General features: G+C 30.7%; 1 protein-coding gene, 1 long non-coding RNA gene and 2 pseudogenes across 3 annotated transcripts; 1 reads left to right on the forward strand and 3 right to left on the reverse strand.

Annotated features, from left to right (window-relative positions):
* Window positions 1–373: 373 nt before the first annotated feature.
* LOC130512270 (5S ribosomal RNA) lies at window positions 374–491 on the forward strand (annotated as a pseudogene).
* Window positions 492–6,208: 5,717 nt separating this feature from the next.
* Window positions 6,209–8,051, reverse strand: LOC108830825 (sodium/calcium exchanger NCL-like; annotated as a pseudogene).
* Window positions 8,052–9,673: 1,622 nt separating this feature from the next.
* On the reverse strand, window positions 9,674–10,744 carry LOC130510581 (uncharacterized). Of its 2 annotated transcripts, none has more exons than XR_008944268.1 (2): window positions 10,199–10,744; window positions 9,674–10,043 (listed from the first exon to the last, which is right to left on the reverse strand). It is a non-coding gene; the product is annotated as an uncharacterized LOC130510581 (long non-coding RNA). The 2 variants fall into 2 exon arrangements; XR_008944267.1 differs by having other exon boundaries at window positions 9,674–10,103.
* A 914-nt stretch (window positions 10,745–11,658) lies between these two features.
* LOC108849885 (protein trichome birefringence-like 37) lies at window positions 11,659–14,380 on the reverse strand. Its single transcript, XM_057008577.1, has 5 exons — window positions 13,970–14,380; window positions 13,727–13,898; window positions 12,443–12,624; window positions 12,178–12,336; window positions 11,659–12,102 (listed from the first exon to the last, which is right to left on the reverse strand). The coding sequence occupies exons 1-5, from the start codon at window positions 14,317–14,319 to the stop codon at window positions 11,814–11,816; spliced, it is 1,152 nt and encodes a 383-aa protein (XP_056864557.1). The 5' UTR covers window positions 14,320–14,380; the 3' UTR covers window positions 11,659–11,813.
* Window positions 14,381–14,545: the final 165 nt, after the last annotated feature.

Genomic DNA, 14,545 nt, shown 5'->3' on the forward strand with positions numbered 1-14,545 from the left:
GTTAATATAGGTTTTAGATGTCCAACCAGTTAATATATAGATTTTATAAGGACTTTTTGTCACTATATAGATTTTTTAAAGACTATTGCCTTTGATAAAGAGTTTTTACCAATTAACTTTCTACCCTTTATTTCTAGTGAATGGTATAAAGAACCGCCGGTAGCCGAGCTATTCTGCCCATGTGGTGTTTTATTATAAACTTCTTTTACGTTGTCGTAAATTAAAAGAATAGATGAACTGGTGTTGTATTAATTTTTTTTATATAAATGAAACAGATATATGTGAATGGCTGAACACTTATGTAGATTCAGCTAGAATATCTCTAACCACACTCAATGGAGTGGAAAATGGAGTAATGAAAAATAAAAGAAATTATTACTTCATATATAGACTAATGCACCGGATCCCATCAGAATTCCGCAGTTAAACGTGTTTGGGCGAGAGTAGTAATAGGATGGGTGATCTCCCGGAAAGTCCTCGTGTTGTACCCCTTTTTATTTTTCTTTTTCAAAAAAAAAAATATAGACTAATTGTTTTCTTGTTTGTTTATTAATCTATTTTTCACTATATTTTGTAGTAAAATATAAAATAAGGTTGAAGATGCTCTTGTGTCATAGCGATTAGGTCATGCACTAGGGGTGGGCACTTTATCCGATATCCGAAGTGGCACCCGAACCCGACCCGAAAAACCCGAACCGAAATCCGAACCGAAGTAGTAAAATACCCGAACGGGTATTAAGTTAGGAGAGATTGGATATCTGAACCCGAACGGGTAATACCCGAACCCGAATGGATATCCGAAAATAACCGAACATGTGTATACTAAACCTTATATTTCTATTTTACATCTCTCATTTTATTTAAAATATTTATATTGATGTTAGACATACTTTAAAATCATATAGTATATATATATAATTATGGAGAAAATAATTTGATATTCATTTAAAATGCATGTTAAACTTTTTATTTCATGTATTAACTAAAGTTACATCCAAAGTTTAAAAACAATAGCCAAATTGATATTTTTATTTTGGAAATGTTATCTCCAAATCTATTAATCATTCAATCTATAAAAAGAAAGAAAATCAGTTAAGCAAAATCTATATTTTTAAATATAAAAAACTTAAAAAAAGAAAATTTTATTTTTATTTCTTTTAAAATCTAAATATCCGAACCCGATCTGAAATAACCGAACCCGAACTAAAAATATCCGAACCCGATCCGAAGTTCAGAAATACCCGAACGGATATTATACTCCTATACCGAAATACCCGAAAATCCGAAATACCCGATCCGAACCCGAACGGGTACCCGAACGCCCACCCCTATCATGCACTTTGATTCGCAATCACAGCCATAATATTTGAGAAAACTAAATTTGAGATACAAATATATAATGGGTATATTTATATATAACAATCATTACTTTCCTTTAAATGTTTTTTTTAAAAGACTTTCCTTTAAATGTTCATCGTACAAAAGTAATTCATAAAATGTGTAACATGGTTGAAGAAAAAAGTGCACTGCAATTAACACTCTTCATCGTGAAAAGATTACTTGGGATATTTAAAATGATGTGACACACTCAGTGCTGGCTCATAGTTTATAGGGGTCTTTAGGCAAAAAAAATATTTTAGGCCCTTTGATAATAAAAAATAATAATTTAACCATAATTTTTTTTAAAAATCTGTATTGTATAGAAACTTTTTAAATTTAGATATAAGAACATATAAAATAAAAAATTAGAATACATGTATATTTATTAAATTTGGATATAAAACATACAAATAAAAAATTAGAATACATGTATAGTTATTTTTCTTCTTAAAACTATTTTAAAGAAATTTTTAAAGAAAATAAAAAATTTGGACCCTTATTGATTTATTTTTATAATGAGTGTAAGTTCAGATTGATCCAACAGTTTTACAAATTATGTGCATGTTACGAAAGATTATTTTGTCTTTCGGTTTAATAAGAAAAAATGAACTAGATTGGTTTTATTTAAAATTCAACTATGACATGATTTTGACAGATATGTGCTATTTTCAGCCATTACTTTGGTTAAACTTTTTTTTTGCATCAACAGAAAACAGATCAAAGGGACTCTGTAAACCAAATCGGAAGCTTCGCATCCATGTGAACGACGAAAAATTATTGATTCCTAACATTTCGTGCTAGACTGTCCACCGTCAAATTCTGCACTCGTGATACATGAATAATCTCTGAACTGAAAAAACTATCTCGCATGATCTTAATATCTTCCAAATAATTTGCAATAACTTCTGTTAAACTTTACTAGAAAGATGTATTTGTACTATGACTTTAGAAAATAATGATCAACAATCGGTTGATTTTTATTAATTCTATTAGCCAAAAATATGACTGTATATTGATTGGGGTAAGACAGATATGTATATCCAGGAAATTTATACTATCCGGATCCGAATACGTCGGATCCGCAGATTTAATATCTGAATCTTGATTTCGAATATTCGTTTAGATATCACTATCCATAGATGTTTGGATACGGTTTCATAAAAATAACTAAAAGTTAAAATACTAAAACTTTTAAAATAGTATATAAATTAAATAATTATACAAGATTTATAAATATATATACAAATTTATAGAATACTAAAATTAAAAATATAATATTACAAAAATAATTTTATGTATAAATAATAATATATCAAATATAATTACTAATAAAATTAAAAATCTAATATATTTAAAAATACAAATTCGGATCTTGATATCCAGATAATTTATTAAACTAAACATACTAATAATTTATACAAGTACTAATATAGTTTAAATGTCTTATATTATATTAAATGATATCAAGTACTTATATATGACATTACTGACTAAATCATGTTAAATCACTCATTTATACAAGTTTTATATTACCATATTAAATTTTATAATATAAAATTTGTATAAATGAGTGATTTAACATGATTTAGTCGCAGTCATGTCATATACATATACATACATATATAAGTACTTGATATCATAGAATATAATATAATACATTTAAACTATAGTCTATACATGTCATTAAAATATAAATTTAATACTACAAATTGTATGTATATTAAAATTTAACGCAAGGAAAATCTTTAGGAGACATAAAGCTTTGCCACAAATGTAAAAATTATATAAAAAAGTAAAAATTATTACTATGTTTAATTTAATAAATTCTTTCTTATTTGCAAAGTTTATTTATTTTATATCTATTGCTATACTTCAATTTGTTGTTCTAAATATAGTTCAGTTTCTTATATTATTTCTAATTGATGGAGACAATATCTTTATATTATTTATAAGGTTTAAGCGGTAAAACATTTTTTTGGGAACATAAATAATTCAACAGTCTTCTTATAATTTTATATTTATTTCGAAATATTTCAATAGCAATAGTTTGGACTATAAAATATAACCTTTCGATAATATATCAACTTACACACAATAAATATTATTCTTTCTTTTTTCCAAAAAAATATTATTTTTTAAATCGAAGTTCTAAACTCTGTCTATATATATATATTGGTTTAATTTATCATAAGTACTAACTTCCTTCTTCCATATACTTTATGCTTATTCTTTTTACTATAATTTCATAGTAATACTTATAACCTTAACAAAATCGGCATATTCTGTAAATTTGCTATTGTACTTTTATATCACATGTGGTATTTTGTTTCATTATATTGTCTTAATTTTCTTAGTTATTTATTTAGAATTAGAATGTATTAGTTCAGCTAATACAATTCTACGTCACTGATATGATATTTAAAATATTCAATAAGATTTATAAATTATACCTTATTAACATTAATATGTACCCCTATGAGTTAATCTTCTACAATTTTAAAGATATATATGAGAAGATCCGGGATATAAAAAAGAGTGAAACAACAAACTGATTCGTCTTGATGAATATATACTCAAGGAATGAATTTGGATTGAAATAGAAGAATTAGTTATAATTGCGTAAGAACTAAATAATTCTTAGACATATTATCACTCCAATATAATTGATTTTATCATTTCTTTATTATAAAAATCTAACATATGAAAAGTTAAATTTAAAATTAGTGCTTAAATCTGTAACATGTTTGTAAGTTAACTTTCATTTTTTTCAGTTACACGAAAGTCTGTCTACCAGAAACAAACGGTGTAATAACTATTTTAAAGTCGATATATATTTTTGAAGTGAATTTATTTTAATTTACCAGATATGATATCTTTATTTTAAAAATAAATTATATAATTTTTTGTTCCATATGATTACACTTATATGCAGCTACCATACATATTTAGCAAACATACTTTCTTAATATTAGTCTTATATAGTATAATGTCTTATTATATATCGATAATTATTTTTAATTTCATATGTGAACATACATCAAATATATAAATTCGACCTACAACCAGTACCAACAATCATACATATAATTACAAATTAATTTAATGTATTTAATGTAGATTCTAAATTGTCCACCATGTTAATATAGATATTTATCGACTTTTAGTTTATTTTTGTCAACTATCGACTTTTAGTTAAAAATATATTTTTAAAGACTATTGACTTTTGATAAAACGTTTCAATTATTAAATTTACTTTTCATTTGTAGTGAATGGTACGAAGAACCGGCAGTGGCGGAGTTATAGGAGATCATATGACCCATGTGTTTTTATGATAAAAAAAATGTTTACTTGCATTATTCATATAAAAAGCCGAGAAAAATTATTGCAAAATAACTGATTAACCAACATAAAGTAAAACTGATCAATGTAAAAGATTCTTCTGGCTCCGCCAACTAACTGGAAGAACGCGCTAAAAAATCAATATTTCTAAAATAGAATCATCACTTTACTCTTACTATTACTTGGCATATTACAACTTTGCATTGGACCCATTTTTAATATGCTAGTTGTTCCTAATCTTCTTTATGAAAATCAATACTATTTTTTACATATAACCGTAATTCAGTTTTAGTTTTCACAGGAATAGTGCCAAAATATTGGAGCCCACGTTCTGTCAACTATACATGATTTGGTAAACTATACATGATTTGATAACGACTCTTAAAACATCTACGCACTATTACTTCAAATCTTATTTTGTACTTGGTATCTAATTATCTATACACTACTTAATCTTATTAATATTTCTCGATTAAAATAGAAGTATCATTTTTATCTACTACAAAATAGGCATATTAGGTACATATATTTATCAGTTACATTTTTTTTTGATTATTTACATTAGTTTATTTCATGTATAACATTTCTAAATAATTATAATGATATTAATAACAAATCTAGTTTAACTGTAAATTTAAATTTTATTTTTAATAATAACAACAAAATCTAACAAAATCATTTAAAATTCTTTAATTATTTTTAATTAATGCACTGGTTATTTTCTTAATTAGTTGTATAATATTATTATAAATTAATTTTAATTAAAAGTTAATTTTAAACAAAATAATAAAATTATATGCTAATTTTATAAATTTATAAGTATAGGTTATATTATATTAAAATAGATATAATAAATGAATTACATATTAAAATTATATTAAATTGGTAAACCAGTATATTTTGAAAAAAATACTTCATTAAATAAATAAATAAAATAAAATTCACCGTTTAAATGACTAAAATATCATTCACCTTTTAAAATGATTAAAATTCGTAAATTATGTAATAATTCTTGCAAAAAATAGAATTGTTAACATATGTTAATTGTTATATTTAGAATATATTATGTATTATTTATTTTTAAAATGGCAGCAATATATTATCTAAAATAATTATATAAAAATAGTATAAAATTTTTATATTTAAAAATGAACTGAGATAAATATCAATCTGTTACTATTCAAAAAAAATTGATCTGTCAAATTTAAAACTATTTGGATATCTAACTTACATTTTATAAAATATAAGTTAGATATCCAAATATTCTCAAATTTGACAGACCAATATCTTTTTTTTGAAATAATAACAGATTGATATTTATCCTAGTTTATACTTCTTCTGCAGTTTAATTCACTTCTATGATCAACACTTGCATTACTTCATAGACAAGCTCACAAACATACAGTACAAGCAAACTGAACCAGCTATAAAATACCGAAGAAATACTCTTTGGGAGGTTGTAACTTAAGTCTCACCTAAAGGTGTAAACTTAGTTCTTGTCAAGAAATTGATAACGGAGATAGATAAGGACAAGGGAGAAGATATACATAGCAAAGGCAAATACACAGATCCAAAACGGGTAAGTCGATTTCAGATAAGCCGGTAAGCCAATTGCGAGGCCAACAATCACAAGAATAAGAGCTTCTACCGAGCAATTCCATGCCAAGCCTCTCGTATACACAACCGCCAATATGATTGACAACCCCATGAGGTTGTTCATTGTAATATCTTTGTATATCTGTGTAAATCAATAAAAATTCCCTTAAACTACGTCTATATCATACAATGTAGCGTGTTATTTCAAGTAATGAAATGTGATAGTTAAAACTAACCTCATAGAAGGTATGTGATGATATTTTTTTCTTGTCTTTCGGATGACAGAAGCGTGTTGATAGAGTGTTCTTTAAGTTTCTAGCCAAAGGGATCATCACGAAGACGACGTAAAAAGAGGGAACTCCAGCTGAGACAGATAAGAGCTCGATGTTCATCATAAATGGCTTTGCAAGAAAGAGGACAATTAAGATCCCTATGATGACTTCAGTTGCAGCTCCTAACGTTTCCAGAGAGAGAAGTTTATCAACAATCGTTTGCGGCGGTTCTTCCATCTTTAGAACTCCCTTCTTCTCCTGCAACACATCATGATTTGATTTCATAATGAATGCCTTTTTGAAACTAGAGAAATATCAAAAAATGATATTTATGTTAAGTATTTAATTGTGATTTCTGTTTCAAAAGAAAATAAAGTTTATCCGTTTAATGAACTTATAGTTGCAATAATCTTTTCTTGAAATGATAAATGCTTACATGGTGATCCTCTTTTTCATCCTCTAGGCTGTCGAATTTGAATTTGTGTTCTTTGAGCATACTCTTGACCGCTTCCTTAAATTCCGTCTGGTCTAATTGACCGTCTTTGTTTTTATCGAATTCTATAAGAAAATCTTTAGCAAGCTCATCTATTTCGCATTTCATTCTCCCAAAGTTCCAAAACTCTACGGTTAACTCTTTTAGCTCAGATATTTGTATCTTCCCATCATTGTTCGTATCAGTTATCGCAAACAAACTACACAAAATAAGCAATGATTTATGATGTGAGAAAGATGAAATGAAAACGCCACTGCTTGAAAAGTATAAAAAGAGAGAAAGAAGTTAAAAAGAACCTTTCTATGCTCTCTTTGCTTATCTCTCCATTTTCTATAAAGTGTTTGGGTGAAAACCTCTTTACTAGCTTATGAACTTCTGACATGATCTCAAACCTCGCGTGGTCTAAGCTCTTCTGTTGGGTTTTCCGATACTGCGAGTTTTCACAAAAAGAAATTCATAGGTTAGACAACAAAGGGCAACCAAAAGAATTGACATCTAGTTTTTAAAGGGACTCATACCGAGTAAACAAAGTAGACCACAGTTGAAGAAGAAGAGATTATTAGTGTGATCAATAAAATGAAGCGACTCCAATACTGTGAATCACATAACGTTGAAGAGGGAAAACGATTCCGCCATAGAATCCAACATTAAAGATTAAAAAGAGTTGCGACCGTCCTATGGACAAGATATAGTCTCCAACGATCAAGAGACACCCAAAGATGAGTACTTGGAAGGCATAACCTCCAGCATTATTTTGCACATGGAAGAAAACCATAGACATGTTCACACTCGGGGCCGGACAAGGTCTTAGGAGGGTCGAGAGTGAGAAACTTGTAGTCTGAGACGTCATGGACACCATCAGAGATCAAGATAGAGTTGTTCAGAGGGAGTTGACTTAGGACACGAGAGCTCCCACCGGAGATGATGAGACACAGGGAGAGAAAAGAGAAGAAGAGAGTAAGGCCTGCCATGGAAGTAAACTCAAGATCTGTGAGGAAGATTTAGTGTGGAATTTAGTCGGATGGTTTCCTCTACATATATACACAAGCATGGTAAACCCCCACATATCTGACAAAATCTAACAACTATTCTCTCCGTTTGAAAATGATGAACATTTTGGAATTTTCACATGTATTAAATTTTAGTTATAAATGTATTATTATTTTTTGAACATAATGTATTATTTTGTGATTAACTATTTCTTACAACAGGCAGACAGAAAAAACTATTTCCCACAACTTTTAGTTAATTAGAATTCAATAAAAAATAATTATGAGGTTTAAAATTTGTCGTTACCGAAAATGTATTTTTGTAAACGGTTTTTCAAAAACATTAGATCATTTAGAAACAGACGAAATATGTAATAAGGTTTGTTGTTAGATCATTTAAAAACATTAGATCATTTAAAAACATTAGATCATTTCAAAAACATTAGATCATTTAAGGTTTGTTGTTTATGAGATGATGAGTCAGACAAGTGGAAACTTTAATATGTCAAAAGTATTACTGCGGTATATGTAATAAGGTTTGTTGTTAGATCATTTCAAAAACATTAGATCATTTAAGGTTTGTTGTTTATGAGATGATGAGTCAGACAAGTGGAAACTTTAATATGTCAAAAGTATTACTGCGGTAGGTAGTCATATTAATATAAATTTTTAAAGACTAATGACTTTGTATAGTGGAGTTTCAGACTCTAATTTAATATTTCGTAGACCATCTTCAAACAAACCATCCGTATAATAGAAATTTCTAAAATACGAAAGAAAAAAAATAGAGATGAGTCTTTTGATCAAATATATTTTTCTATAATAAAGAAACGATATATTTGTTTATATAAATAGAGAAATGTTATTTTTCCTTTATATATGTGGAGGAAAAAATAAATAGAATCAAATATAGCATTTTATTACGAAGAACATATTGGAACAAAAATCTCATTTTTCTGTTATAAAGAACAAATTTGAACAAAAATTTCATCTCTATTTTAAAAATCTCTATTATATAGTTGGGTTGGAGATGTTTTTTTACAACTAGAGATCTGGAATCTGAGTCTAGATAATGCAATATAAATTGTAATAGAAAAATCCTTACAGAAATAGCAACTAGCACCATTTTATATATGCAGTGAATGGTAAAGAACGTGATAAAAATATATTTAAGGTTACTTGTTCATACGATGATGAGTCAGATGAACTAAAATATAATATGTCAATAGTAATATGTAGGTTGGTAAGGCATAACAAATATACATTTTTAAAGACTAATGACTTCTGATAAAGCGTTTTAAGTTTTAACCAATTGTTAAAGTTTTACTCTTTTTCTTTATTTGGATGAAGAACGTGCTAATAGAATTCTTTTATGATTTTATCAATTAAACAAATTCCTGGATTTCCTAATCTTTCAGTAATTGCAGCAAATCTTTTTTTACCTTAAAACAAAAAAGAAAATGACAATAAGTTTGGAGAATGTTCTGGATTCTATATCACATGAATAATATCTCAAATAGCTTTGACCACCAAAGATTTACACTTGGATCAAGATCAAACAACTTGCCGGGAAAGTAATCTTGTATGAAGGAGACATGCGATGGGTCTTTCATCAGAGTACTCAAGGTTTATATTTAAGGTCATCAGTACTTGAACTGTCGTTTTGATTTGATGGAAAATAAAAATAAAACATACATGCGATTTGTTCTGATACAACAAGTCCCCAAACTCTAGCAAGTACCATACCAAAACTCCTACTGACAAAGAGAAGTACACAAACATAGTCATGTAATCCTCCTACCATGGATGCTAATTATTAACAACAAACCAGATTGCTGTTGCTGCTGCTGAGGCTAACGGTTTTGAGGTTAATGTACTCACAACGCTTGCCCTTCTACTTCATCCGTCTTAACAGCCGACATGGCTTTGTTGTGCTCAGACATTCCCTGAGTTAATTTCTTCATCGTTGTCAATCTGCACAAAAGGACAAAACCCTTTCATTGTCATCCCGATATGACCTCGTCCTAAGTGATACTGACAAAAAAAAACAAATCATCACCAAAAAAAAACGAAAGACGAAACACATCAAAGAACGGAACTTGGAGAGGACAGAGAGTGTTAAAAATTACATCGTCCCAGATCGAAGTGAGCTCCTCCGGGGATTTAGTCTTGGCTCTCTCCAGATCCATGATCGAATCCAACGGCTTTGGCTGCATGCAACGGTGTGAACCCAGATGCGAACCTCGAGTTTCTGACTGAACCTAGCGACGCCCATTTGATGTGGTTCCCTGGTAACGATTCCGAGAGCTTGCTTCCGGCGTTTCGTTGTGAAGAAGATGAACGGGCGGTGGAAATGTGTCGAGATGGGCAACGGGAAGAAGAAAAGGAGAGCCTTTCTGTAGAGAGATTCGATATGGAACCGAGGACTCGTCTCAGTTTCATGGGTAGGAGTAGAGAGGTTTTTACTTTTAGGAGCTCTCAGACGAATTTTGTCGAGCACGTTGTATGCTAGCTGACCTATCCAACGTGGACGAAAAAGTCTCAATCACTCGTTACTGTTTTGGAACGCTTGATACGCCGTCGTTTTATTTTCTATGGGTTAATTTGATTCTACCGGTTCAAGTAGACTTTACTTTCGCTAAGTCCAGAATAAAGCTCTTTCTGGGCCAATACTAATAGGCCTTATAGAGCCCAATGAAAACTCATGGCTTGGGCTTTAACTAGACAGATATCTATATAGTGGCTTAACATGTGGGTTGAGCGGCATCATTTTTGGGTTTTCGACGAGCCTCTTTGTGTTGGACTTCTTTTGAATCATAAACCAGATAGGTGCATTATGAAACCCTCCTCCAACAATGGGTATAAACGTTCACATCATATCTCAACAAGGAAGAACTCCATCTACCCTTAGACATGGCATCTACGCTTGAACCATGCAAATCATATCACATTCACACTCAAGAGAAACCCTAGACACAAACAACAACAGAAAAAAAAGAGTATATATTACCAATCCACTAAAAGACTATTGTCCTCATTTCATTTTCTAACATGAGTGTTGGAGTGTCATTGAAATGAACACTACACTTTGTACGCGCTCTTACAATTCTTTTTATGAGCATGTCCATCTACTATCCAAATACACTGCCAAAACATAGACACTTCAATTTTCTAAAACAATAATGTTTACTCAGCTAGAGCGCACAAAAGTGTTTATTCAAAAGTTTAGATTTGAGAAAATGATCCAACAATTTTAAGTGATTTATGAGAGTTCACACACACTTATGGTTGCCTTATCGTATCTAATATAATATGACCAACCAAACCTGCCAACACCGGGTCGATCCATACCTAAATCTTAATATCCAAAAAGTCTACATTTGCTTTGAGCCATTTTTATATATTCCATAACTCGGATTTATGAATCTGCCACATGTTGTTACCAAGCTCCAATTCAATTTAATAGGAAACAGTATATCTGTTTACTTTGAACGAGACTAAGATAGCTATGATATAAATTGTTTACTTTAAATCATTTTCTTTCTTAACAATCACAAGATGATTATATTATAGTTTCACGCCCTCCAAAAGAAAATAATATCAAATTAACACTTTACAACTTATCGTCATCTTGTCTGTAAATCCTCCAAGTAAAATACCAGTCCTTCTTTTTTAACTCTTTTTTTAATTTGAAGTTCCAACAAGAGTGTAATGTACATGCAAGTATGTATGGATTCAAGTTCTTCACATCGAGAGAGCTGCGTAGAGAAGCTGGTTCCAAGTATCCGGCAAGCCAGGTAGGCACCAGTGGCTGCAATCGTTTCCTCCATAGGCTCCATATGTAGATGGATGAGCATCTTTTCTTAGTTGAGACAGAGTTGTGATATCAAGTAAGTAAACGGGTGTCTTCATCCAGCTTAACACTCGGGACACGATGCTTGCTGCAGGAAGTGAACCACCTGGGTATGTTGATCCGCTCAACGGTTGCATCTGCCCGTTACAACTATTACTTGGCTCGTTCCATTCCTTTCCCCTATTAAATTTCCCAAAATATATTTAACCGATTTACAACCACAAATATGTATAATAATATGTGTTATAAACTTACACGTAGTGAGTAGGAGAAATGCCTTGGAAGAAAACTCGGGTTTGTGAGATATTAACATTTTGATCAACCCACTGAGCCCAAGTAGTGAGCCCTTTACTGAAAGCATCAAGACGGTCCATGTCTCTTATCAATGAAGACCCATTTCTTATATAATCCCACCTGAGTAAACAACAAGATGAGAAGACGATTTCGTTAGCTAACCATGTCGACTTAAGCCCAAATTATACATATATTTATATTAGTGTACGATATACATGGTACGAACCCTTGCAACTCTACTCCTTTGTGAAGCCACCAATGCCAGGAATTGAAGACGAGAATGTCCATGTCTTTCCAAGCATCAGCACCACCTTCGATAGTTCCAAGGTTAAGCACACGCCCTACACTTTCTTTGGAGATATCCACTAGGTATGGTGTTCGATATAGGTATATTGTAACTCCATAGTCCTGTTTAAAAACGATAGGGAAATTTCTTATTGGGTGATGTGATTGAGAAGATCATAAAGTCTTTATAATTATATACGAAAATATGCTAAAAATTTATTAAATATGACAAAAAAAACATTTTAGTAGAAAATCACACACATATATACATTCCAAGCTTTTTAATATGTGTATATCCTTTAGATGATTTTGGTTGTCATTAGCTGTCAGATCTCCTACTTGGGTACTTCCTTTCCCTGCTAGGTTCTCTTCTTTTTGTTTGTTTCCAATTTATTAGTTTGTTTTCTGTTCTTTTAAAACAGCCAAAAGAGAGAAATTGCCAAAAACCTAAGTCAACACTTGTAAGAAGATCAAAATAATGTACTGTGGACGAAAATTTTGGATGTTTACATCTTTTTCCTGTTTTCCATATCACATGTTTTTTGAACATTCATATCACATAGGTTTCTTGGTTAATATATTTTGTCAATGATGAAGGTCAACCTAATTAGAAGAAGTCGTGATTGTTTCAGAAGTGACAACTAGACAATTTTTTGTGAAAGGTAAAAGATAAATTTTAAGATGGATCACTAACACCAATTCTTCTAAAAAAGATAGATCAACTAGTTTATAATTTAGTTTAAAAAGAACTAGTTATAAACTTATAATTCTAGATATTCCAAGCATACATTTATACGTTGCGAAACAAAAACAGATATAGAAAAAGAAAATCAGTTCATTGTTTGTAAGATATATACTTTTTATTTCCCTCTTTAAGTTATTGATCCAAGAATTATTAATTTTAAATGACGCATATATCAATTATTTCCCAACTTTTACAAAATTAAAGAAATAAAACGGAAGACCCATCAGACGGCCAAGTTCATAATACCTTGGATGTCAAGCATAATTGCAGAAAACATTTTTACATTTACAAATCAAAAGCAAAATTCGACAAGACTTTTTACTCTTACTGAAAATATTGTATAATATATAGTCCCTGACCAACTCGATTCAATAAATGACAAGATCTCCTCGTGATGATGAATTATTAGATTTTGTTTTTGTCCAAAGACACATGCAGTTTTAAACTATAATAAGGAAACATAATGCTAGAGAGAGGGACCTGGAAAGTGAGAGAGGAGACTGGAGTACGCTTGATAAAAGTGGTCTTTGTGTCTGGTACCGATGCATGTATCATACATCCTAATGATTCCCACATGTTTTGACTCAGTGAGTCACCCACGAACATAACTCGTTTCCCTCTCCATTTATTCAGAAACGCTTGCCCATCGAACCTTCAATTACATAAACTATTATTATCATCATCATTAGGCTAAATGCATGTATAATATTTGATGTTAGATACCTTGGGATGGTGCATGAATCAGGCTGCCAAGAGTACTTGAGGAACTGTCTGTCTGGTCGACCAAATTTGAGACAGTCAAACTCGCCGTCGATGAATGGACAAGTTGAAGAATCGTAGAAAGGGTAATTAGCATCAAAAACCCATCTCCCTTGGAACAAGTTACAATCTCTCGTTTGCTTCCTCCCTTTCAACGCCGCTATTTTTACCCTTCCGGCGCCAGCCAACACCGTTCTGTTACGATGGCTCTCATGTAGTTTCTTGTCGGAAGCCAGGGCATGGTCGAATCTGGACAAGATTGTGAGTGTGAGAAGTGGAAGAAGAAGGAATAGAGAGATGAGTTTGAAACCCATCTTTCAAAGAGAAAAAAATGGGGTTTTCTTTTTTGAAGAGGCTTTGTGATTGAATTGGGTTTATATATACACACGTATGTACATTACACATAACTACAGTAGTGAGCTGTGTAAAGAGATTCGTGGGTAGAGGTACTATTTGGCCATATATGGATTTGAAATTAACAAAAAGTTCATTAACTCACTAGGAATTCCACAAATTGTTAGGCAGTCAATATTTTAATAA

Source organism: Raphanus sativus, chromosome 4 (genome assembly GCF_000801105.2).
Source record: "Raphanus sativus cultivar WK10039 chromosome 4, ASM80110v3, whole genome shotgun sequence".
In the NCBI taxonomy this organism is placed as follows: Eukaryota; Viridiplantae; Streptophyta; class Magnoliopsida; order Brassicales; family Brassicaceae; genus Raphanus; species Raphanus sativus.